Source organism: Anas acuta, chromosome 1, assembly GCF_963932015.1.
Source record: "Anas acuta chromosome 1, bAnaAcu1.1, whole genome shotgun sequence".
Classification (NCBI taxonomy): Eukaryota; Metazoa; Chordata; class Aves; order Anseriformes; family Anatidae; genus Anas; species Anas acuta.
Genome location: NC_088979.1, coordinates 149,041,021 through 149,068,580, shown reverse-complemented (window position 1 = coordinate 149,068,580; position 27,560 = coordinate 149,041,021). Strand labels below are relative to the sequence as shown.

The window sequence follows — 27,560 nt, the reverse complement described above, 5'->3', positions numbered from 1 at the left end:
CACATAGTAAAAATGTGAGCCAGCTTCTTTTTTTGCTAATACTATAAAATAGGGAGCAAAGCCGGCTTCCCCTCATTTTCCTTTACTTCTTTATTCTGTCCTGTCTTTGCCAATTGGAAACAGAACTCAGAGAGTTACTTTGTCTCTGGAAATAGCTCTTGAAGGGCTTAACTGTGTTTTCAGTGCTTTCCAAAGAGAAGAGCATTTTGGAACCAACACAATCTTCCTGAAATTTTAGGGGGGGGGGGTCTGAGAAAATAATTTAAGCTCATGTCTTCTTATTTGAAGTCTGTTTGATGAAGGGAAGAAACTGAGAAAAATATTAAGAGGAGAAAGTCTATTGGCAATTTCCCTGCTGACTAATCAATACAACAAGCTTCATGTGCAAATATGGATGAAAAGGCTAAAGTTGCCTGCCCTTTTCCTATGCTGTCTTCTCCAGCACAAATGTCAGCTTTGCCCTCCCTGTAATTGCTCTGTGGTCTATTTAGCTTAGGCAGCTAGGAGCAGAGGTGCTGGAAAGTGCAAAGAAATGGTCCTTCTTGTGACATTTCTCAGTTCCAAAACTAACACAGTTTCTTGGTTCAGGATATCCTACGTTCATGGTGCTGTAGATGGGTATACTATTTCTCTACATTAGTAGCAGAAAGACAAACGATGGAAAAGCAAATCTTTAGGGAGAGAGCATGAGAGAAAACTTTACAAGTACTTCAGCTGTGATGATAAAGATCCTTGCTCAACATCAGGAGAAAAAGTTTCTGATGGCATGACATACATTGCACTCCTTCTTTTGCCGAATAAAGATTGTGCATTAAAGGAGATTAGCAGGGAATCATTGATTAGAGATGTTGCTCTGGAAAAGATTAGGAGAACATTTGGTTTTCAGCTTGAAAATGAAATGTAAAAGTCACAAGCCTTGAAGGAACTTTCCGGTGTGGTTTTCATCTGGCTTGGCAGGTTCCTCCTGGAGAACAGAAAGCTGAAAGAAGACAGGAATTAGTAAAACATGCTGTGACCCGGATAGGAATTCTTCAGCAAAACGGAACTGCAGAAGCAAAATAGCATTCAATAAGAGCCCCAAACCTTTAACCATGCCCATGTCTCTCATTTCTTCTGCAGGGCCAAATATTTCCACGGGAAGAAGGTGAATGGAGAATTTGATATCCGTGTTGAACAGGTCAGTGACAACTGAATGTGGTTGTAAGAAATGTGTGTGGACAGGGCTGAGATATCAGAAACAACCTGCGGATCTTCTTCAGAAGAAAGGAGCTGGGGATGAGTTTTAATATTTGTTCATTTTAGAACATTATGGAAGACATAAGTGAAAATATCCTTTTTCTCTCTCCCTGCCTTTGCAGAACTAGTGACTATGTCACCTTAAAATTAAGTTTTCCATTTGATGATGGAACAATAATTTCTTCCATTGGAAGATTATCTCACAGATCCATATGTGTGCCAAAAAGGTGCAAAGGCAGTACACCACAGTGCATGTTGGTGATGTTGTATTCCACATGTGAGTTATAGAAGTCTTCTGACTCATCCTATTTGACCTGATTTGAGCCTAAAATCTTTTTGATTTCCATATGCAAAAGAACTGCACACAGCAAAATCTTTTCAGCCATTGAAAGCCCATAGGAACACTGAGAAGTCTCACGAACTGTTATCTAATGTGCTCTGCAAGGCACTGGACAAATATTCTGTTTCTCTGGTAGCACAAGGCATTCATTTCAACTCAAGACTCTTCATGCTGGGGACTGTTCCCTCCTCTCTGTGTTGGTACAGTGCCTGGCAAAATGAAGTCCCCATGTTGACTGAGGTTTTACATGTTATTGTCACAGCAGAAATGATTATTAATAAATATTTGCACGTACCTAATTTGAAAGCAAGCATAGTAAGAGAGAGATGTATATATGAATTGGTGATCATGAAGGAATGATATGCTTTCTTTTTCCCCTTTAGGGCTATAAAACTACTTGGGTGGGTAAAGAAAGCTTGCAAATGTTGTTTGAATGACCTGATATTTTCTGTCTTTACGAAGATGGTGATTCTGTGTTATGTATGTGTGTGTGTATAAAAGAACTAATGCAGTGGTTTTGAAGACTTTCTCAGGACCCACTGCTCATGACAAGTTGCTCCTTCTCTTTTCAAAGGGCTGTTGTCCTGTTGCCTAAGACTGTATATGAGAACACACAGTCAGATTAAATGTTGTTTCTGAGACAGAAAAGTTAGAAGGTTGCTTTTGCAACTGTTATCAATAAATGCTTCATTTTTCTCTTTTTATTGGTGCCAAATTAGTTACTTCTTGTTAGCAAGAACAACTCTCACTTGCACTTTCTGATCAAAGCCTTTATCTTGCTGGCTGTGGCAGTAAATGTCTTAAAAGAGAAAAGGAAAAAAATAAAATTAAAAAAAAAAATAATCATACTTCTCCCATTGAAGCATAGAATCAAATAACAATTGCCCTTCAGACCTCTGATCCAACCTTTTGTGCCACTCAAAGTAGGGTCAGCTTCAAAGCTAGACCTGGTTCTCTTCAAAATGACTTACTAATTCTTCCTTAAAACTCCAGCCTCTGCCTTTGCCCTCACAGTGCTTCCCCTCAAAGGTATTCCACCTGAGCTGCTTATGAAAGGCCTGTCTCCAATGGCTGTTGAATGGAGAAGGGCAGAAATGGACTCTTGATCCCTGATGGGTTAGACCCAGTAATGACCCTAGTCATCATCACTAAGAGCATATAGCATTTCCTCTAGGACTCCTTCAGGAAGACTCTCCCAACCTGTCTCTTGAAACCCTTCACGTGAGCTATATGTCTGTGCTTGAGAAGAGGCACCAAACTGCTCCAAAACCCTTAGGCTAGCGTGACTCTGCTGGTGAGGACCACTGCCAAGTCCCTCGCAGCCCTGTTAAATACCAAGTGGAGTTGAGTCTCTCAGTGACTGCAGCTCTCTCTGCCTGAGAGAATGAACCACACGGTCTGAGAGCTGGGGAACAATGAACAAGGGACCGAGCTTCTTCCCTTTGCCTCTCCCCACTCCTCAGATCAGGCAACCAAACCTTGGTGTAGCTGGCAGGGAACTGCTCTCAACTCCACCAGACCTCAAACACAGCAGATATGATCTCTTTCCCCACTTAGATTACTGTCTACCAAGGGAACACAGAAGCTGCATTGTCATGGGGAGTCCTCAAGTCTGACCTCAGTCCTCTCTGCATATCGTTGAGGCCAAGTGACGGGCATTTCTTTCTTCAGACTCTGTTTTTTTGCCCCTTCTTTTTCTTTTCTTTTTCTTTTTCTTTTTCTTTTTCTTTTTCTTTTTCTTTTTCTTTTTCTTTTTCTTTTTCTTTTTCTTTTTCTTTTTCTTTTTCTTTTTCTTTTTTTCTTTTTCTCTTCCTCTTCCTTCTCCTTTTCCCTTTTCCCCATCCTTTCTTGCCTGATTATCTGGAGCCTTCCTCCACTCTTCTTGCTCTTTTTTGAGTAAGACTCTAAAGTGCTGTGGAACAGCAAACCAGAGGCTGAACACAGATCCTTTTGACGTGAAAAAAAATAACTTTCTTCTACAATGTTCTTATGGGAAAAAAAAAAAAAAAAAAAAAAAAAGACAGGAAATAGCTGTGCTTACCCAGCTGGTGCACACCTTTCTTTTTGAGATCCCAGCTCACCGGTCTTCTCTACTGTAATGGTACCATGAACAGCACAGAAACTGTGTGGTGGCTACTCAGTTCCAGATGAGCTCTGCATCACATCATGGTTTGACTTTCAGGGATCTCTTGTGCTACTTGGTCTTCTCAGTAAGTTCATGTAGTTTTTCAGCTTTCCATTTGATCTTGCTTCAGATATCCACATACCATTGCCTCAACCAGAAACACAGTTTGCCTTAGGATAATTCTTAATACCTTATAGGAAAAAAAAAACAAAACACACTTTTGATCTGAGAAGCTAAATAACAAAAAAAAACAGAAATTGAATGGCAGAAAGCAGTGAAAGGAAATATCCAAATGTTTAACAATCTTGAAAAACCACATTGGGGGAAAACAAAATATAAAAAATACTGCTATAATTTTTCTGACAGTGCTATTTTTTTTTTTTGCCATTCTTCCAGGGTGCTCAATATTTATTTTAAATTGAAGGAAGGATTTGCCGTGCTGCTTTTCTCTTTCATCTCCATGCCTATTACATCTTCCTTCCTACTTAGCAAGCCATTTGGGCAGTTTTTGGGTGAAAGCAGAGAAGGAAAATGTTTTGTTGTTGTTTTTTTTTTTAAGTCACGACATCACTTATTTATAGTGGAGTAGGAGCACTGAAAGCAGCACAATCTCTCTCTCTCTCCCCCTCTCACTCTCAGCAGAGGGGAGTCAGTTATCTAATCTGGTTGTACTCCCCTACCCACTCTCTGAGCTGCCTCTCCCCCTTGGCTGTCATTTGAGGAATGCAAGACGTATGTGATCATACTGTCTCGCTCTCTCTGTCCCCCACACCCAAAACTGCAGAAGCCATTGGCTGATTTCAGCTGAATTTGAGAAACAGGCAGGAGTTTCAAGATATTAAGTTTCTACAGCTTCTTCAGCAGAGGTGAAATCAGTTCTTAGACACTGGATAATCCACAGGGAAGAGACTGTTAAATGCCATCCAGCCACTCAGGGAACCACTTCTGTAAGTCTCAGCCTGTACAAAAATAGGTTTTAGAGACTCTCAAAAAAGCTTTTCTGGTTATTTAGCACAGAAATGAACCGAATGACCTTGATACCACCCCAGTCCATTGCTCTTTAGCCAAGTCTGTTACCACTAACAAGGGACAAGAGACACTGTGGGCACCACCTGGTGCCAATGAGTAGGAGAAAGAGCTGTCAGGGATACTGCTGCGGGTATATATACTGTCCAGCCTCTGCTCTCTCCTGTGATTCATTAAAATGAATGTGACTTTGTTTCCATCTTTGTTTCTTCTCTTCTAATCTCCATCATAATGCCCCAAACTTATCTATTAATTTGCTTTAAAGGCTGCAGCATTTGTTGCCACACATCCTTAACTGAAACCCAGGGACACAATTCCATTTTCTCCTCCCTCCTGGCTGCAGAGGGAGAGGTGTTCAGCTGAGGGTTGAGAAACTGGGAAGCAAATGTGCTCCTGGAAGGAGGCAGGAGAAAAAGAGACATAGGAAGCCATGCTGTAAAGTGTAAGAGGCAGAACCAAATGCCATTGGTAGCAGCAAGGGCTCCACTCCTGGAACACAGAGAAGCAGACTTATTGAATGACTTTTATTTCCTACAGTCCCATGGGGGCTGGAGGCATTCACAGTTAAAGTGCACATAGAGAAAATCACTGATGCCAGCAGCATCTCATCATATGAGCTGTTCTACTTCCCTAATAGCCTCCATTTTTACATTAGACACATTTATGGATTTCAGTTCATCCAGCATAATGTCTGTTTCCAAAGCTTACTTGCCCTCTTAGCCTGGATGTCAGAAGACCCCCCTGAGGAAATACAGACAAAGCCAGGGAAACTACTGGGGGGAAGGAGATTATCCCTGCATGCAGGTATGCAGTGTGTCTTTCCTTTAATGGGACAATGAATCTACCCACCTGCATTTTTTCATAAATATAGTGCTGGCATCAAGAAACCTGACTGACATCCCCGAGTCCTGTCTTTGATGCTAATCCCCAGAGTGAGGCACAGTGCAGCTCTGCAGCTTTCTCTCTTTACCGCATCAGTAAATGGGGTATTCCTGCGAGAATTAGGCAGATAAATGCATGGTTTGATTTTAGTGTAACATAGGTTTGTAAAAACTAAAACTTAAATGCAAATACTCTCCTGGATTCGGGTCTCACTTCCTTTGGAGGCAGTTTTGATTATGCTTCTTTTATCTGGATTTTTTTTTCCACTATATGTCCTTCTGGAGCAATGAGTAGTCATTCAAGAGACTGAATGAATCACTGATCAAATAGTGAAAATATGTTTGACTTATTCCCATTAAACCTTTGATAGTTTAAGTCTTACTCAGTGAGGGTAAAACCCTAAGCTTTAAGAAGCAGCCAAATCTAAAAATACACCTCCTAACTTATGCTAAAAATAAGGGGTTTAGGTTTTGAACCACATTGCTGCTTTTGCTTGCCTTAAGATTTCTGGCTTTGAGAACTGTAGGTTATACTGCAGGGTATACTGCAGCTCTTTTCCTCGGGAAACACAAAATCTAGGTGTTTTTTGTTGCTTTTTAGAAATGAAAAATATAAGTTTGATAATGTAAATTGGCCCTAAAGCTAAGTTAAGCTTAAAGAACCTTTAAGTGCCACAGGAGTTGACACTCTTCTGAAATTAATTATTAATTTTAGTTTTACCTTCTCAGACCATTTTTCTCCTTCACTAGCCAGAGGACAGGAGACATTAGGAAATACAGTATACTCAGGAGGAGAAAGCCTTATGCTCTGTGAAACATTTTCCATCTCTGGAGGCAACTGGTATTAATTCGACACCTCCTTCACCACATTCTTTGCCTTGTCCCAAAGAAAACAAAACTATGCACGCTTTAAGGATTTCACATGACTCTGGGATTTCCAATATGGATCATAAAATGTCCTGGGTTGGGGTCTCCTTGTGCGTTAGGCTTTCCCTGTGCACAAGGATGCTGCGTGGCTGTGTGCCACCAGCAGAAGAGGGGAGGGATGCTGGGGCTGAGACGTGGACAACTGCAGACCCATCAGCCAGCTCATGGCACTGTGGGCAGTGGCCAGGTGAGTGGGACACTCAGCACCTGTCCAGGATGCAGATGCCCACAGAGCAGAAGATGTGCAGAAAGAGGTCACTGGGATGACTGTGGAGACCTGAGTTATGAAAGGGGACCAAGAGAGTCGAGTTCGTTTATGCTGCCTAGAGGCAGAAGGAGATATTACTGCTTTTAATAAGTACACCAATTTAAGAAAGGGTTTCATGACATGGTACCTGCAGCAGCAATGGGTCATACCCTATGGCTCTGGTGGTTTTCTCCAATTCTGTGTCTTGCATTGACTGAAGAGAGCACGTGAGAGAAAGAAGAGAGCACAGACCTGGCAGGCAAGAGCAAGCAGCACTTCTTAGAGTCTTGACCCTGAGGGTACCTTTCTTTTAGATATTTCCTGAAGGCATTTTAATATATTTAGAGACGTCTTTCCTGGCATTAGGTAATTGATGGTGGAAGGGGGAAAAGTGTGAAGGAGGTTTGGTGAGGCCAAAAAGTTTCTCAAAATATTGATTCCTGTTGTTTGTCCAGCCGTCTTCTTCCCACCATTTCCTGCCCTTGACAAGGTGGGTCCATCTCTGTCTGACATGCATTCTTCTTGCACAGCTCATTCATTTGTCCCCGCTGCCTGGTTTATTTTCAGGGAATGATTATTCAGTGAACTCCTATGTACATGCTTCTGGAAAAGTCTTGTGGTATAGATTATGACTCCATTGGCAGCATTGTCAGGAAAAATGTTGTACTTGGCTCACACAGGAGATAATTGTAATACAAATCATGTCTTCCAGTTCCATTGTGCTTCTTGTTCTAAAGCAATATTTTCATGTGCGGCATAAAGTGGTCTTTTCAAAAGGTAGAGACTGATAGGCCCATGTGTGACTGTGAGAATTAGCCTCTCATCAAATAACTGTATAATTTTTATTCATTACGTGCTTAAGGTGTGGGTTGTTTTTTTTCCAACTAAAATACAGAAAGTAGTTCAAGAACAGCAACAAAAACCTCACAGCTTTTCCACATACAAGCATTCATGAAAAAGAATTCATGAATAAAGGAAATTGGAAGAATAGCAAGAATGACTTAAAATTATGAATTTCGTAAATATCTAAAATCTTGTTTTATTATTTTATTTTCCATTTGTTTTTTTGGAGGCTTTCAGAGTTCATGCATTTGAGCTATTTCCTGGGATCAAAAGATTTAGAAATGTGGTTTTGCTAACTAGAACTCCAATTGTCAGGCTGTCACATGGTTTCTGAAAAGAAAATTTAAGAGACAATTCCAAACGCCATTGGAGCTGATGTGCCAGCCAGCACTCTCCCAGGTCAAGGTATCAGCACCAGCACTGTCTGTGGGCTAGGAGCAGAGCATACGTCCTGGCTTCAGGTTTTGTAAAGAGCAGTAGTGGAAGCTGTTCTTGGAGCTTCACAGCAGTGTCCCCCTCCCAACTCTCTATTGTCTCCAAGGGACAATGTCTCAGCAGAGAGATTTGGGAATCAGGGGTTGCTTAATCTCTAATTCTTCATGTATGTGATTAATTCATGCATCAAGTACACACTGCCCTGGTCCTCCCCCAGTTCACATCCATATGATTTGTTCACTCTCCTGCCTGTGCAGGGATTAGGGACTGCTTACCTCCCCCATGAAATGCTTGTAATGGTTGTAGTGAAATGTGCTGTTACTGGAATGCAGTCTGGTGTCTGCCAAAGTTTCTCTTTCCTTATACGTATTGGAAGGTCCACCAAGAAACTAAAGCATAAAATCCACTAAGGAATGTATGCGATTTGATTAGACATTAGTAATTCTTCATCTCAAGTGCCCAAGCCATGACACAAACCAGCCTATTATTCTGACTGCATTTTGTGTCACAGAAAAGGAGGAGCAAAACAGACCCACAGTGATAATTGGTGAGGAGTTGCAAGAGCAAGATTAGATGAGCAGAGAGCCTTGGTCAGAGGCTGGTTGTGTAGCACAGTTTACTGGGAGATGAAATAGAAAGTCTCACAGGGACATGTTGGGAATATCTGGGGAGATGGATGGTGCTTTCCAGGTGGAGAGCTGGCTCTAGAGGGAGTTTAAAAAAAAAAAAAATAGCAGTCCCTTTGCTCAGGTTCTGTCCCTTGTGATCCTGCCTACTATTTAACAAATCCCACATCATTCTTTCCATGTCAGTTCATTCCCAGAGCTCCAGACCTCCATCAACAGCAGGCTGGGGGCAGGAAGGATGCTGGAAAGGATACAGGAAGGTCAGGACCTAGATCATGGGTGTACAAGCATGTGCACACACAGCAGGGATGAGAGAGGAGAAGAGGAGAAGCTTGGGTGTGCATAGTGAGTGTCATCTCAGTGACACAGGAAAGGAAAAGGAAACCAGCCCTCCCAGGCCTGTGGGATGGTTGGGCACAACTGGTGGGTAGGGGAGAGACAAAGGAGAAAGGAACTGTGGAGCTCCAGTTTGCCCCGAGGAGGAGGGGAGAGCGGCCTCCTCAGAAGACCCCTGCTCACTTGCAGAAGGCTGGAGTGTAATGCCAGACTGAGCAGGAGTCTCCTTTGTAAGGCAAGTGGCTTCATCCTTCCATCTTGCTCAGCAATGGTCCGGTCTCGGCTAAAAGATCATGGTGACTGGGCTGTCACAACCTAAAACTATTGCAGCCCCATCAGAGTGAAGCCCAGTGACAATAACACTGCTGAAATTGCCTAAAAGAGAATCTTACAGGAATGTTTGTTTTTTTCTCTAGGGAAAAAAAATAATAAAATAAAATAAAAAATAAAATAAATAAAATTAAAAATTAAAAATTAAAAATTAAAATTAAAATATAAATATAAATATAAATATTAAAAAGGAAGAAGGAAGGGTAAGTCTTCAAGCAGTAATTCTTCAAGTTCTGCAATGGGCTTAGAAAGCAAGAGGAGAAACTTAGGTCAGACATCAGGAAAACTTTCCAAGGTTGTTGAAGCACAGATTGACTGAGGAGGCTCCTTAACCATGGAAGATACAAAAAAAGTTACATAGCACCTACACACAATGGCAGAGGTAGACCTGATCCTGCCTTAGGAAGGAGAGATGGTCTGTCTGATGTCTTAAAGTCCTTCCACCCCCGTCTTCTGTTATTCTGTGAAACTTGGTTTATGGTTTAAATCCAGCCTGAACACATGCCTCCCAGGAAGCGTTTTAACATATGGCTGTCAGGCCAGACATTCCACTACAGCATAATTTAAAACGACAAAATCCTCTTTGTTTCATTCTCAGCAAACAGAAACAGAAACCCTAAAATAGTTCAACAGAAAGATACCGAGTACCTAGGGAACACTGATGTGAGAAATGGAGAGTAGGTTAAGATTTAGTCCAAATGATCTGGAGAGATTTGTGAATCCAAATACCTGAAATAGTAGGCATTTTTAACATAACTATCCTCAAAATATTTGTGGGCACCCTCTCAAATCTGGGCCTCATGAAAATTCAGAATACAAGTCCCACAGTCTGTATTAAATTATTCTTAAAATGAACTGTGTCACGTTTGTCACATGTGGTTCACTCTTACCCTAGATGTTTTTGCAGCCACTGGCACCATCTGCAAAGCAAGCATAAAACACCATGTGACGTATTTCTGCCTAATTTTTGATGGGTCCTAACACAAATTGCTGTGCAGGGCAGTGGAGAGCTGCGCTCTCCAGGTTCGTGCAGTTACCTGTTACTCTATCTGCTCAGCCTGCTTTCAAAGGCCTCTTTGTCTGCAAGGTAAGAGCAGGCTGGAGATGATCTCAGACTTGAAAGCCCAGCCAAGGGAAATCATCAGGCTACAAAACCCACAAAGTCAAAAATACAGGGAGCACTGGAAAATCAACAGGAAACAATTTCTGCTGACTGAAGTTTTCAGCCTTCTTCCAAGCGCCAGCTCGCTGCAGCCTGTCGGATCGGACAAAGCAGCTACATGAGAGCAGCAATGCTCCTTGACTTAGCTCATTAAAGCTAAGTGGCAGGGAAAGATTAGGGACTCTTCCTCAGCTGTGGTTGTATTTCTGGGCGTTTTGGGGCTGGGGTAATGCTGTGGGTTTGCAGAGTCCCGCAGGCCCTGTTTCTCCTCGCTCTTTGCCAGGGTGCCCTGGACAATGGTTGCCACAAGGGATTTCTCCCTTTCTTCTGGCTCTCGACATTAGCAGGCCTGAAATTGGTCCTGGCAGTTTGGTATGGAGCACTTAGCAGCTCGGGGGATTCCCAGGCCTGTTTGGATGTCAGGTGTCTGAACACAGCTTTGTTTGGTCCGACCGCCTCTGGGCAATGCCTGTCAGGCTGGCTTAATTCAGCTGTACTTGCCAGCCCATCAGATGAGGACTCCCCACTATGGAATTATTATGGAAGAAAAGCATTAAAAAAAAATAAAAATAAAATACAGGCCTAAAGCTAAAGCTCTGATTTCATATCTGATGATGCTTCCCTCAGCTGCAAAAGCCAAAGGTCCAGTTCAGTGGCTCTCTGACTTGGACCTCTCTGCAGTCACAGAGGTGAAAAACCCATTCTTTCATCTCCCCATTCCATAAAGCTTTCACAAACACATGAAAGCTAGCAAGCAGGTATGCTGTGTCCCACTTGGAACCACTGGAGAGATTGCTGATGGTACCCAAAGCATCTCTTCTTGCTGAATTTGTTCAAGGTGAACTCCCACTCCTTATTTTATTGAGCTTTTTAAACATACTAAATGCAGGTGACTTTTAGAGGTACGGATTTTCTTCTCTCAGATCCAATATGATCACTGGAGATCAGCTAACCTGAGCAGTGTGGCAGTACCATGCAATCTTATAAGAAAAGTCCAGCAAGTCACCTGAATCACTGCCATTGTGTGTGTGTGTGTGTTTGAAGTAGGATTTACTTCTTGGCAACAGGAATTTTCCCCTTCCTTCCATTATAATTGTGAGTTAAAATGATGTAAGATCATGTAAGGGTGTTGCTTTGAAAAGTTTACACAGGGCCGCAGACATGAAATCCCATTACATCATCAGGTCAACAGTCCACAGCCATTGCTTTCAAATTACGTGGATTTTAAAAAAAGAAAGTTGGAAGTTATTTTTTCATTTGTCGTCTGGCCTCTGAGCCTTTACAGGTGCATTAAGTCTCCATCTGCAAGTTTTTTCCATGAGGAAAAAAACATGGTTTTTCTTTTTTATTATTTTTGTATTTTTTTTCTGTGTAAAAGTTGTTCCTGGCACTATCTTCCAGTTCCATCTAGTAGAAATATCCAAACATTAAATACTACAATCATCATAATAAAATCACAATAAGCAACACCATCTAAGTGCTCTGATATTAGGTAGCCAGTGGTTAGGAGATGATTTTACTGCTGCCCAGTCTCCACCATACTACCTCTGAAAGAAACATATTAACAGGCAGGATTAAAAAAGCTGTTGAAAGGGAGAAGACAGATTTTTTTGTCTGAAAAACTGAAAGCTGATTATTTATATATACAGGCAAATCTCATCTTGAGCAGGCAAACCCAATAATTTAATACAGGATTCTGAATCCATAGAATTTAACTGGAAAGCAAGACTGCACAGTCCAACAAAAGGCACCATATATGAATAGGTTAAGATAGCCTGAGGTCTACTCACTGGCTCGTAAAAGACAAGTTTAGGGTTTGGAGCCTGAGTTTGGTGCAAATCAGCCAATCCCAACATCCTCCTCCTGCTCTGAGTGGCTTGGGCTCACCAAGTCCTGCTGGCACTGCTGCCTGCCCGGAGCACAGTCAGCTGCCACACCACAGGATTGTCACACCTCTCGCCCCGTTAATCGCTGTGATTTGTGTCTTAACCTTCACTGACACTCTATGCAGCCAGAATCACTCAGTGCACATTTACCTTCTGCTCCCCACAGCTTAAACATTCCCTGACAACCTTTCCAGACTCGTAAGTTGCACCTCTTTTAGAAGATAAAGTGTTTTAATAACTGTGTAGTACCATTAATAGTCTGCCCAGCTTCGCTAACCCTTTAATAGTTAAAATCTTAACAAGTAAACCGAATTAGGTGGGTGCCTCTGCTTATCACTTTCCTATAGCATAATGAGGCCTTTTAGCTATTTATGGAGGTTTAAACCTTTTGTATTAGGTTTATGGCTGGCCAGTGGCGTGACAGCCAACTCAGACATAATTCTAAATGAATGTTTCCAAGTGGAAACTTGGAATTTGAATTCAAATGACCTTACCTCTTTTTATTATTATTATTCTTTCCTGTATGTGTTTTTCATCTTGCTCATTCTTAATTCCTTCAGTACTTATTACTGCAATAAGCCTAATCCTGTAAGTTTGTACACCCAAGTGTGGGACCATAAATACTTCTGCAGCCTCTCTGGGGCAAATCAGCTGTAACAGGATCTCCCATTGCCTCACTGAAAAATAATAATAATAATAATAATGGAAAGGCAAATTCCATCTGAAGACAATTCTGTGTCTGTGTTCATGTGTTTATGTCTCTGCTGTCCTTGAGTAACGCTCTGTCCTTTTGCTCCACTCCAGGCTGAGTTCTCTGAGCTGAACCTGGCTGCATATGTCACTGGTGGCTGCATGGTGGACATGCAGGTCATGAGGAACGGCACCAAGGTGGTAAGGTGAGGAGTGCCAGTTTTTCTTTATAATCAGTCTTTCTGGGGAGATCTGGGAGCAAACAGGATGACCTCAGGGTCTGGGCAGTATCTGAAGTAGAGCAACACAGACCTGATGATTTCAAAGTTTCCCAAAATGGGTGGAAAGACTGACCTGACTCTGGTGGTTTTGTATCAGGTCTCAATTGCACATTATGCCATACAGTCATAACTTCCAGTTCAGACCCTTTATGCAACCACAAGTGCCTCCTTTTTAGGTTCTTTTTAGCCATAGACCTCCTAATAAAGGGACAGACAATGGATCTTCCTTTCCCTTGATTTTTTTCTCTCCTAGCATGTCAACGAACTAACCTTCATTGTAAACAGAGGTTTGCATTCATTAGCCTACCTGTGTTAGGTCCTGACTCTGGCAGACTATCATTGCAATAGCCACAAAGCCCCTCCATAAATATATTCCTTTTAAAAAAAATAATAATAATAATTAAAAAAAATCTCACCTTTTTTTGACTGAGATTCCTCTTGCTTCAGTCCTCTTTCTTCCTCTTTCCTTGGTCTGTGGTATATCTCTCAGGTTAATACCATAACTCTCTTTGGTGGGGATTTCTGTCCCTGCTGGAATTACTTTGTAATTGCAGTCATTGCAAACAAAGACTCTTCCTAAGCAATGCTTCCCCAATCACACATTCAATTCACTTTCCAAAAGCATTGTTTCCCTTCTTTCTGACACCAGAGTGCCCACAGTTTGGACTTAATGCTATACAAAGTGCAATGTAGGTTGTCATATCGGTGTATGATGTTAAAATGTGTCTGTTTACATAGCCCTGAAATTACTTTCCACCCCAGGCTGTATCTTTATTAGTTTCTGTCATTACAATTTTCAACTCTGTATTTCATCTTTGAAACAAAAGCTTTTCCTTTTTCATGTAGAAATCTCATTGTTATTCCCAATCCATTTCCTAGTCTTCATACTTCTTTCTGTACCAATTCCTTTGTCCTTTTTAGTGTATACAACATTTTGAAGTTTAATATTTTTCACACATTTAATTACTCTTTTGTCTGTTTGCTTCTTGTTCGGAAACAGAAATGCGGATATGTGTTATACCATGCAGGGAGATTTTTGAAAGGGATTATTAGAGCAGCTGAAAAATGGTGATTCTGACAGTGCTGTGCTCAGTTTAATTTCTGAGGACGTCATTTCCAGCCCAAACAGTCCAAAACAACACTTGTCACTGTCAGTTAGCTGTGACTGTGGTCCATCAATTCATTTCAGGTCTTGACATCTCTTAGTATGTCCGCAAGTCTCCGTTCTTTAGTACAATTTCACGAGTCTCTGCTAAAAACTTTAAAGGTTGAGTCTGTTATATCCATTTGCTTTCTTTCGTCCCGTGAATGTCTGTTTCTCAGTGAAAGACAGCATACGTCCTGTGAACCTACCACTGGAGCATCCATCAGACAGCGCACCGCACTAATCTGCTCTTGTGTTCACTTGCTCACAACGCTGGAAGGCTTCCCAAGAACCATTTCCTAGGTTGATCACATCTTCATTTTCCTTCCCATGCTTTTCCTCTCAAAGCCATTCATACGTCTGGCAGAAAGCTCATCAGCTATTAAACTGAAACTGAAGACAAAATTTATTTCACAGGAGTGTCTGTGGCATAGCATTCATGTTTCTGCTTGTGGTATATACAAATGCACCAAGACTGGCCTCATGAGGCTATTTATATATGAAATATGTATTTATATATGAAAATGCATATGTTTTTACAAGTGGCAGTAGTTCAACTCTCTGTGTTTTCATCTATGTATGCTTATGGAGGAGGTGGATTTGCCTCTGCTAGTGTAGAGATGCATAATGCTTGTCAACACGCCAAGCTATGGTCGACATTGTTACCCAGTGAGAGCACAGAGAGTTGCACACACCAGGGTGCAACCACCTGGGTGCAGCTTGCTTCCTACTCCAGTCAAACCCCCCTCATCCTGCCCACAAAGATGCTCTCCCTGGCCAGAAGCTCACCCATGTGCACCAACCCCTCCAATGTGAATGTGGTGCTAGTCAGGGACGAGCGAGAAAAGGGGAAGGACTGAAAAGGATGTAACATCATAGGAATAAATGAGTGGTTCCAAGCTATTGTCCTCAGCAAATACTATTGAAGGAACCAAGAAGGCCTTGAGAGAAACAGGAAAGGAATTTCTGCTGCCCAACGCACTCAGAGGCTGCTCAGTTAAGAGCTGTTTGTACTTCAGGAACAGGAAGGTCCCAGGGCCTGAGAACCACAAAAGTAATGGAAGAATTTTGGAAAAGAGATTTATCAATACTGATAATTATGACAGTAGTAAAAATAGTAAGAACAGTAAACTTTAATAAATTAGAATGAACAAAAATTGAAACAAGAGACTAATATTTATAGGATACCAAATCTTTTGACTTGGATGCAATCCTTCAGCCTTGGTGAACACAGACTGAGGCCACCAAGGAAGTGTTCTTGGTGCTGTATTTTGGTCATACACATCTTTTTTTCCATCACTTATAGGGCCTCTGCTAATTATTAAGCAAGATATTCAGTCACAAGTCAGAATGTTCCTGGCTGGTGAGATATTGTACTCATGGTGTTTTTTGAGCACCCTGAGCCCATGGAAATCCCACCTACAAGTTACAGGAAGGTAACATGGCAGTGTCTTGCTAACACACACATTTAGGATTCTCCCCCTGCAGGAAACCTGCCTTCTTCACATTCCTCTTCAAAGCAAAGGCAACAGTGTGGTGGGTTGGTCTAAAAACAGTGAATGCACTACAGGCCAGTGGATTTTAAACCAATGACATGATAAACACTTTTGTTATCAATATTAATAATAATAGTAATAATAGTAATAAATCAATCACTAGGATATTCTCTCCAGTCTTATATAATGTTAACTGAATTATTAACTTATTAAATTCTGCCATGAATGAGAACATACAACAGTCCTTGAAGCTCTCCATTTGCCACTTGCCTTGGAAAATTTTGAAGAAAAAAAAAAAAAAAGAGCTTTGGAAGAATTATTGTTAACTAAAGAAAGCAAGAAACTTGGTATACAGATCTCCATGACTTCTAGCCTGTATATCTTTAAACAAGTAGTTGCTTAAAGGTTAACACACAGTATAACTGAAGGTAGGAATGGCAGGAATTACTTTTCTTGCCTGATTTTAATACAAGTGTAGCTCCCAATGTGTAATTTTGCAGTAACAAAACTTACTATGCACTGGTCCTTGTTACCCCAGCACTTCTTTGGATACAGTTGGCACTACAGCGTCCTCACTGAAATCTTAAATATAGGAAACAGGAGATGGCACTTATGCATCCCGGAGGATCAATCCCTCACTGACTTAGACAGGGTGACCACTTCAACAGAGAAGTGGTATCATATCTGGGTGCAATGAATAGGCCATTGTGGAGCAATTAAGCAGTGTGAAAAAAAAAAAAAAATATATATATATATAATATAATAAAATAAAATAAAATAAAATAAAATAAAATAAAATAAAATAAAATAAAATAAAATAAAATAAAATAAAATAAAATAAAATAAAATAAACAAGCATGAGTGATGCTTACTTTTAAATCACTTCGGTGAATTTTTCATCATTCTTCCAGGGCATCTGCAGCTTCCTTTTTTACAGGTCTACAGAAATATACACATGCACACAGATATACAGAACTGTCTGGAGTCTAATTTACCTTAGGAACCTCTTGGGCTGTGTCACCTCTACTGGGTTTAGATGTAAGGAATGGGATTTTTATTTCCACTTGTTCTTCATTTCTCTGAAGGGCTAACATTTACTAACATTACTAACATTTCCCACAGTGAAAACAGGCTGTCAGTGTTGGCATGGCACCTATTCTGAGGTGCATTTATGCTTTCAGGATATTATAAAAGTGTCCCAGTATAAATGAGAATTTGGGCTGTCTCTGCTTCTGACAACGCTTAGACTCCCAAACTATGATCTCAGCCTCTGCATTAGATTAAATGCAGTCCTCTGTTTGCCTTTTGGGCTTTACAAGCCTTCAGCTATTAATTCCAGTAGATGTGGGAATAAGACAGGGATATGTTGAAAATCTGGACAGCTTTCTTACATAAGGAATACTAATGTTTCTGGGAGCATTTCAGACTTTTGAGGATATAAATTAATCATGCAACAGACTGCTCTCATCTCCTGTCTCCCCGTTGAGTTGGCTTTTTTGCCATTGGGACTGATCACCCAGGGCAAAAAGCACATTTTGGTGTGTTTGCATGGGTCCTACCACCATAATGTCCTGGTGCAGACCTCACTGTACTACCACAGCACAAGCAACAGCTGATGGACCAGGAGATGCCCAGGGGCTGAAAGAGGAGGACCTTGTGTGGAACAACAGCCCCGGCAAGTGGGGAGGAGTGACAAAACTGACAGCAAGGCAGAGAGGAGCAGAGAATGTGGGACAAACCCTTTCTGTGGGAAGGATCCCTGCCATGGTTGCAGCATTTAGTCCTCCAGGCCTTGCCCGAATTTGGCTGGTCTGTGTAAGGACATGCGTGTCTCACTCAGCTTACCACAGGTGCTATGCCCATGTCACTTGTAGCTGTGGTGTGGTCTTGAACTCTGTGTCCTCCATGCAAGCCCATTCACTCCTTTAATTAACACTGACTTTCCCATTGCTTCCAGCTGATTCAGCACTCATACTAAGCTCTGTGCTCTGATAACAGGACAGCTGCCTGTTGAATGACCATCCCACATAGACCAGTACCTGAAATGCTATTTTCTCAAAAGGTATTTTTGCACAATCATAGCCTGAGGAGGCAAATCCTTTTGCATGGAGGAAGCAAGGAGGAAACTGGCCACCCTGTCAGCAGGCATTTTCTTGCTATTCAGAGCTTGCAGAGCCCAGGAGACTTGTACTCTGGTTAAAGAATAAATAAAATCCAAGATACAAGGCTCTTCAAAGCTTGCCAAGGATTCTGTCCCCTTCCCAATGCACCTTCTCCTATCCCAGTAGGTTTGATAAGCAGCTCCCTGCAAGATGTGTGTGGGTTTTCTAGCCTACAGAGGCCATGCTTTCTCACCACACAGTAGCTGTGCATTGCTAGGAGGTGGATGTTTTCTTGTCCCTTGAAGAGTATTCAATCCCAAGAGATGGTGCTTCCTTACAGTTCTTCTACAGGGAGAATGTCCAGGGAATATCTGCCGGTGTTGGACACTGATGAAGGGTGTATCAGCAGGCAGTAGGTCGCCATCCAACTTCTTGCCTTCCAGCAAGTTTTTGTCAAAGAGGAACCCTAGGCTCTGTCTAGCCTATATGTTCTTAAATTTAACTCTTTATTTAATTTGGGATATTTTTTAGATTTTTTTTTTTTTTTTTTTTTTTTTTTTTGCTTTCAAACCAAAAATCTGAAAAACATGGGGGAATTTGTTTGGGAGAGTTTAGATTCCTAGAAACCAGATGGAAAAATATATTGTGCCTATAGCTCTCCCAAGATTCACAGGATTTGGCACGCTGTATAGGACAATATGTGCTATGTATTTAACACTGAGCAACATTTGGGCAACATTTTTATATTGGTGGCATGGCAATCTGTACTGCAGTGGAGAAGTGCGTGTAGCCTTGTGTGAGCTTTTAAAGTGCACCGTAGACAAAGCACCAAAGTGTCAAACGTCCTCTTCCCTTGCCTAAATACCCTTCAGAGATATCAGACTGGGACAAGGTGTCAGACAGGGTAGATCCTGGCAAGCTGCAGTTACACATGAAGCAATTCAACACCTCCAGCAAGTGATTCCCATGTGGGTGACAATTTACCTTCATCTTCCACTAATTTCTCCCTCTTCCTTACCATCCTGTCCCACTTTTCTGAGCTGGAGCTGAAAAAGGCAGAGAAGTTGGGGCATGCTTATTTATTTCTTTATTCTCAGTTGCTTCCATCTCAGCTCCTGCTGTTAAACAGCTGCTTGGAGGCCTGCTTCTCTCATCGGGGCTTACTGATCTCCCAGATGAATAATGTCCCCCTTCACCTCCCCAGCAGCTGACGCCCAGCCGACATGCAGGCAAGATGCTGACAGTTATTGGGAAAACATTTGGCGTGCAGGCAGCTGCAGAAAGCAAAAGTCACTCTGAGCAGACGAGGGTGGGGAGCATCACCGAGACTAAACCATTCCCTGGCCCCTTTTACATCTGCAGTAATTCTTTCCGATAAGAAATGTGCTGCCAGGGCCTGAAGCACTCATTAATTAGTTAATCCAGGACTGAATGCAAGAATGATTAAAGACTGTTGTGGATTGTTTCAGTCTTGATCGGCTTTTTTTTTTTTTCCCCTTTCCTGACTTAATTTGTCTCCTTTCCACATGGGTTTTTAGTAAGGCTTTATCTTCATCCAGGGAGCAACACAATGGAGAAGTGAAGGGCCAAATCATGCTGCACCTGTACTTTACTGGTCAAGGTGGGTCCTCATTAATGGTCTGCTACTGGAACAGACTGTAGCCTCAGCAAGCACATGGGTAGTAACAAGTTGGAGGGTGTGGAGTGGTAGATATGCCAAAAGGCAGAGCTGCCATTTGGAGGGACCTCAACAGCTGGGAAAATGCACCAACACGAACTTCATGAAGGTCAATAAGGACAATCACAAAGTCCTTCACAGAGGGAAGAATAACCCCACAGACCAGCACTGCTGGAGAGAAGCTGGAGAGAAAACAGCTCTGAGAAAAGGACCTGGTGGTCCTTCTTGTGTGCCCTTGTGGTGAGGAAGCCCAAGCACTGGTTCAATGGGCGGCATTAGCAAGGCTGTAGCTAACGAGACATTATTCACATCTGGAGTACTGTGCCCAGCTGTGAGCTCCCCCAGTATAAAAAAGACATTGACAGACTGGAATGTGTTGAGTGAAAGGCCACCAGGATTATTGGTCAAATACTGGAACAAGTGCCCAGAGAGGCTAGGGGATCTTCATCCTTGGGAATATTCGAAATTTGGCTGAACAAGACCCCAGTCAACATAACGTAATTTTGTAATTTGCCCTGCAATGAGAAGGGTGTTGTATCAAATGCTCTTCAGAGGCCCTCTCTGACCTAAATAACACTGTGACTTTATTTTATGTTCTTGGAAGGTATTCAGATCACCTTCTGTGAAATCTGTGGTGCACAAGTGTTTTGAAGGCAAGCTGCTGTTGGCAGGTGTGGTTGTTATTTCTTTGAGATATCATCAGGGTCCACATGCTTTTCCTTGTCAAGGTCAGTCAGTTTACAAGGAAAACACATAACAGACTTCAGAGACTGCCACAGTGCAGATCAGAGAGTGTATGACGGGATTTTATGGCTCATTGGTCTAGCGCCGAGAAGCAAATCAGAGCATCTTCCAAGGTGTCCTCCTCTATATATAGAGGTACTGGTCCTACTGCAACCATGATTACCATGATTCCTGTTTCCTGCTGCTTTTGCTACACCAATCTCCCTCACACCCCGTGGTATTTCCTCAGGTGTTTCTCTATTAGTGTCCCAAAAGACACCCTGCTCCTCTCCCCCAGCCCAGTACAGTCATGTTTTTCTCCGTTCTATGTTGCTTTCTTGTTTCTCAAGAGCCAGCTCTGCCTGAGCTTACGTTCATTATTTCTTTGAATAACCACAGCAAGGTTTACTTCTTTCTGTGGAAAATGACATGAGGTTTTGACTGAAAGAGATTTTTTTTCTTTGTAAATTACCCGTGTTAGCGTGACATCCAACAGAACACGAAATCTAACATAATCATAAGTGAAAATGTCATAGATTTCTTATTGCATTTCAGTAACTTAATAATAATACCATTAATGTACAGGTAAAGTTCAAAAAATAACTTGTTCCTATTTGTAAATGTCATTTTTGATTAGCCTTCAGACACCTGAGGCAGTGCATAGTTGGAGGGATTATTGTACTTCTCAGGTAGACGCAACCACTTATGGTTTGGACTTGTGCCTCAGAAGCTTGCCTGAAGGCTCCATTAACTCCCAGTAATGCAAAGGTTGTATCATATTGCATAATTATGTGCTTTTCTTCCTCTCCATGGCATGCCAAGCAGATAGGAGAGGTTGTGGAAGCGAACTGCTTAGTCAAAAATGTGTTGCGCAGTTGGAAGTGTTTTCTGAGGAAAGGCTCCTTGAATAATGGAGAAATGGCAGGCCCTGAGGTGAAGATGTTCTTCTTCAGTGTCCGAGGAGGATCTTTTCTTATTGACATGAAGGGCCAAGTGCCTTTCAAGATGGGCAGTCTTTAAGAAAGAGAGCAGGACAGCCCATCTTCCTCCCATAGCACAGGCAAAAAGTGCTCTGAGCTCATCACGGTACTAAGGTATCTGAGTCAGCTGCAGGTGATTATACACAGTGGGAGATGGAAGGGATTATTAAAGGGTATTTTGACAACATAATCTATTCTTGTGTGTTCTTTCTTCATGCCCATGAAGCCATTTCTGCTTCAGTGAGAACAGCTGAAGGGCCAGGAAGCAAGCCAGAGTCATGTCTATAATCAGAAATAAGAAACAGGAGATCTCTTTAAGGCATGAAACCTCCCAGCAGGAATTGCTGTCATCATCTCTTCTCCATCCATTCACAGTGGCCAGGGACCTGTTTTCCAGAGAGAAATGTTATTGATGATCTTTTCTGGGTTGATTCTCCTTTTATCATTAGAGAAGTTAGATATGGGGTCACCAGGATACCTACTGCTGCTCCTGGGTTGTTTAGCTTCCATAGCTAACATCAGCAATCTCTTAAATTGTTTTATATTCCCTCATTTCTGACAATACTGTTTCCAAAACTGCTAATGTTGTCACAGATTTAAGAGCAGATGGGTCCAATCTAAGAATTTATATTCTGTGGTCAGATCTCTTCCTTCCTTTAAAATATTAGGTATTTGGGATCCAGGCTTTATACTTAGGTTGGTGTCACATCCAGTTTTACCACTAAGAGAGAAAGAAACCTCAAAGTACATTGGAACAAGTTGAAAAAGAGCTTGTTAAATGCAAACAAGAATCCTGCATCAGAGTCCAGGCTCAGGACTGGGAGTACCAGCATCTTCCCTGCCAGACAGTTGTCATCACCCAGGGGCGGCTGACTCTGGTAATTGATAGCCATTATCAAGTTCCCAGGGTAGGCTGAGCAGCTGCTATGAGCTGTGGCTAGCTTCTGGGACAAGATGGCAACTACTGTAAAGGAAGAGCAAGCCATGGGCACCCATAGGGGCTGCTTCACCATGGGGTGGCCAATCCTGTCATGCACTACTTAGAGCATTGAAGGGCTTCTGCTGCTGTGGCTGTGCCATCTGCCAGAGCCTGTGGCCACGTGAGCTGCAAGGAATGTTCTTTTCCATTCCAGAGGAAAACACGATCTCACCAGTTATTTCAGTCTGAAAATTAAACTTTTCCAGTCTCCCGATTGTTATTGTTTTATTATTATCAGTATTTTTAAGAAAGGATTCTTGTACCTTTTCAAGTTTTTTTTATTCACTCTGGGAATGAGTAACAGACATTTTAGTGGCCTTTATTTTGCTGGAAAGTGCTAGGAGCCAAACTAAAACCAAAAGTGCTAGGAGAAAATGAAAACACAGCCCTCAAGGTCTGAGAAGGGGCTTCTGTAAAAGGGTGGTGGCCAAAGGTAGGCTCCAACTTTCTCCTGAAAGCTTCATCCATCCATCTGTCACACTAAGGAAGATTTCTGACTTCAGATAGGTGTCTGTCGTGCAGCCCAGGCACTGCACCAACATGCAGAGCACAGCTCATAAGCAACATGTTTTAAGTGTGTTCTACTTTCGGTTCCATTTACCTATGCCATCTCCCTGTCTATTATGTGTTTGAAGCCCACTAGTCTCCCTTGTATTCTTCCTGTGACCAAATCTATTTCTGTGAACTATCTTTAGCAGGAGTCTAGATACCGTTTTATTCGGGACCATCCATGATCATCTAAATGCTGGCTGGACAGATCTATGGAATATGATGGGCTCGTGCTCCTGCCATTGCACTCTTAGTCCTGCCAGACTGGGGTGCTTAGGACCTGAGCTGCTGAGTTTGGCTCACCCAATGGCTTTGGCAGTGGTGTTTCAACTGTGGGACTTCTGCCGAACCTGTCTCTCTGCCAAGGTTTTGAACTTTCTTTCGTGTGAGATGCTATTGTGTTGTGTTAAACTAGGAAAAGAAAGCAGTTATATTACTGGTTAACCCAAATCCAAGGCTTGCTATTTAAAGATTTACACTCCAAGAATAAGGGGTAGCTCGCAAAAGTAATCTTCCACCAAAAAAAAAAGTATGAATCCTCTTGTGTGAAACAATTAAGCTCTTCTCTCTTCACTTCACTTGTAGTCCCAGTTACTCAGCTTTCACACTGCCACTCCCACCATGATCATTCATGTTGCTTTTACTGTCTGCAACCTTTTCTAGCCCCTCGTCTCACATTTTGCCACTGGACTCAGCTTCTCCTTTACAGACGCCTCACAGAACCCAAGGCTCTCTGGCTGATGTTTATTCGCAGCTAGTCCCAGGCCCTGCACTCCTCTGCCTTGTTCTCAGTATCCATGGGAACATCATCATTGTCCCACAGTGCAAAAGAGAGATTCAGTGACCACCTTCACTGTAGAGATTCACTCTTCATCTCCTGCGTGAGAGAGTGCCCTGCCTTCCTACATGATGCAGACTTTGAGAATAGGCTTTTCTACATTTATTCTGTATTCTTGTGTCTGTCTTCCAAGCTGAAAAACTCTTCCTTTGCCAGGATCTGAAAAGACAAGAGCTTTTTTTTCTAAACTTTTGGCTGTCAGAGCTAAAGCTGCAGAAGGCAGCTTCCCAGCCACTGCTTGTCCTCCCCCCAGCTGGCTACACTTACTCTCATGCCTCCTCCCCACTGCGGCACCTCAAGCCCACCCTTGTGTCAGGGAGTTGCTAAAGGGCAAAACCAGCAGCTTCCTCCAGGGATACCAGAGCACTGGTCTCAACCATTAGCTCTGAGGCCCCAGTAAGAGCTGTTCCCTAAGTCAGTCTGGGGGAAGACGAGCCATAAGAGAGATCAGTTCCTTCTTCATGTGCTCTGCAAGCAGTATGAAGGAGGAATGTGCCTGAAGCTCCTGACCCCCACAGACCCCACAACTGTTTAGTGAATCAGTGGAGACATGGAGTCCCGGTCATAGGAAGCTGATGAACCCTTCCTGAGGACCTGTGCCTGCCTCTGGGCTGCTTTCTACATGGCAAGTCCAGCAGAATGGAGGAGTTAAAGCTTTCCAAGATTTGCATTTATTTGCTGTTTCTCAGCAGGGGGTCACTGCTTGCTTCACCCCCATTGACACCAGGGAGGTCCATAAATCAGCCACACAGTGATAGCGCAGCCCTCCCGATGCTCATTATGCATCTCGCTGCTGGAGGAAAGCACCACCTTTGGTGCCAAGTACATTAGGGAACACGCCTGGGTTTAAAAATACTCCATGGGAGGGAATCACAACATTTCCAAACATTGGCGTCTTGCATCACAAAAGCAGAGCATGTGCCTCGCCATGTCTAGAGCAAGAACAAAAGCCCAAGGCCAACAAGCAAAATGAACAGCTCTAAAACAACAAAGCGGCTCTGGGTTCTGTATACAGTGTTTGTTGCCACAATCTGGCCCAGACTTACCATCTCCGATTTCCTTGCCAGAATGATGGAAATATAAATAGGGGCTATAAACCCAGCTCATATATCCGAAGGATTGAAATTATAGTCTCTTAGCAAGGAAAATGTTCGAGGGTAGTGAGGTAATGGGACCTGGTTACAGAGCTCATTTCTCTGAAAAACTTTAATACAGCATGGAAATTTTTCCAATGTCCTTGATGCAACCTTTGTTAAAGTATAAAGTAATCCCCCATTTCAGTGGAAAAGCCCCTTCTGTGCCTTCAAGAATGAACTGCTGAGCTCCATTTTGGAAACAGTTTCTTTCCAACTGCTGTTTCCAGAGATTTCTGAAGGGCTCCAAAGGCACAGCATCACCAAGGAATGAGATCTGGCTGTTTGCAAGCTAACCCGTCGCCTCTTGGCTTACCTAGAAAGGGCCTCACTTTTCTGTCAGTTTGCTGAGAGCTGCTGCTGTTGAACCATAGGAGTCCCGGCTCCAGTCTTGCTAAACAATATTCTGGAAGTCCATGCCATGAGTCACAGAGCTGGATGAGGGGCTCTGCTCGTTTGATTAATTACATTACCATGCCTGTCCTTTATTTGTTGACTCATAGCCATAAAAGCCCGGGATGTGCTGCGTATGTAGTAAACTGATTAAAGGGGGAATGTATGTAAATGCATGGATGCGTACGATAGCTTTTTGAAATCCCTCATGGTCTTCCCACCCACTGGGCATTGCTTCAATATCGAGTTCAATCGTCAGGAAACAAATTTGCTCCCTCATCTGCGTAGCACATTGCAATGAGCTTGCCAAATACAGCCAAGCTTTCTGAAAGAAAAGAGAATCCCCCCACCAGTGAATTTATGACCCTTGGCTCCCACGTGTGCCTTGTTCTTGTGCATGCCTCAGTGACATGGAAACTGTAGAAAATCTGTTTGGCTTCTTTCTACACTCTCATACTTGCAACTACGTTGGAATTTTCCTTCTTTTTTTTTTTTTTAATGACTATGTTTTTTTGTTTGTTTTCTTACCTTCTAACGCAAGCAACACATGAGGAGAGGCCCAAAGAAGAGTAACATGTGTTAATGAAAATAAAAGGAGAAAGGCGGAGAAGAAACACAGAGAGGCTGGAAGTACTGCTGAGTGTGGAAAGTAAAATGTCACTTCCCATGTCTCTTCCAGGTCCTTCAAGCCTGATTTTGTCCTGATCCGGCAGCATGCCTACAGCATGGCGCTAGGAGAGGACTTCCGCAGCCTCATCATCGGCCTCCAGTACGGTGGCATCCACACCGTCAACTCCCTCTACTCTATCTACAACTTCTGCAGCAAGCCCTGGGTGGTAAGTGATGACCCAGCTCCACTGCATGCCAAAGCTGCAAAGCAGATATCTGCTACTGATAGATCACCAAACTCAGCCTCCAGAGTTCTTTCATGGGAATTCACCTTTCTAGGTTAAAACCACAGTCTAAACCACCTTAGCAATTCAGCTGGGAAATCTTGGGGGAAAAAAACAAACAAACGAAAAAAACACCTATGAACATTGCTCCTTTATCAGCCTCTAGTAATCTCAAGGTGTTATTTCCTCTCACTGAATAGGATGTGTTTCACCTTTCCCAGTCTCTGTTGTGTCAAAAACAATAATACAGTGTAAGGGAGAATAGATGAATAGTAAGAGATTAATAATAGCAGATCAGTAGGCTATCTATGTCCTGACCAAAACACAGTAAGAAAAACAACCTTAAATGAAATATTAACCTTCACTGTTTTACAGGGTATCTGAACTACACTGCTAGGATCTTTCATTAGACAGATGCTTGTGGTAGCCAGCTGCCCCATCCTAAGACTATGATTATCCATTTCTTGCAGAAGTGCAATAGTTTGGGTATATCATTCTAACATATCTTGTGCTCTCTTTCTACTTCTTCTGAGTGGTGCTTTTTTGCAAGAATATCAGCTGAAAAGAAAGTCAATAAAGGGAAAGAGATGGTCACTTCAACAACTAGGTCTAACAAAACAAAACAAAACAAAACAAAAAAGGAACTTAATATGGCAGAGATATTGGAAAGAGGCAGAAGAAAACAGGAAAATGTATAGAGTTTGTCAACAGTTCCAAAAGGAAGTGTAAGCTTATCATAAGGTGTTGGCCTGAAAGACTGTACCTTGGAAATTCCTTGGGCTCCTGGGGAGCACAAGACGGTGTTTTGTGTTTATTTTTTTTTTTTTGTTGCACTGGGAGCCTCCTTCACCTGTTCTTTAAATTTTGTCAAGTTCACCTTGTAATATCAGAAAACATGAAAAAATATAGCATTGGCTTTTCTCAGCCTCGAATCAAAGTTTACAGTAACCCCCCAGACCTGTTATGACCAACTCTAAGTCATTAGGATCTGAAGGAGCAGGACAGCCTGAGGAATGAGGCTGGCAGGAAGGAGTTAGATGTTGATACCTTTCTGGAGTCTACATCTGGGTTTCCAAGCAGTTTCATTGGAAAGTACCCTTCACTGATCATTGACACTGCCAGAATGGAAAAATTCCACTGCATTGTTCTAGGTGCAAAGCAGGGAACAACAAGGTATATGGATCTGCCAAGGATAAAGCACTTTCCAATATATCTCCCCCTGGAATATTTTAGATATTTTTTTAGGGATTCTCCCTATTCATTGCACAAATACAGATAGGG

The 27,560-nt window shown here is 42.3% G+C and overlaps 1 protein-coding gene across 2 annotated transcripts in view; it reads left to right on the top strand.

The window, feature by feature from the left end:
- The window catches only part of SYN3 (synapsin III), a 190,697-nt gene that overhangs the window by 32,198 nt on the left and 130,939 nt on the right, over window positions 1–27,560 (top strand). For both annotated transcript variants that reach the window (XR_011090638.1, XM_068664884.1), the window contains exons 3-5: window positions 1,120–1,177; window positions 13,205–13,296; window positions 26,066–26,222. Coding sequence is in view for 1 of the 2 variants with exons in the window: in XM_068664884.1 (XP_068520985.1) it covers window positions 1,120–1,177; window positions 13,205–13,296; window positions 26,066–26,222 (307 nt within the window). In the remaining variant the exon portion in view is untranslated. The remainder of the gene's footprint in view (window positions 1–1,119; window positions 1,178–13,204; window positions 13,297–26,065; window positions 26,223–27,560) is intronic.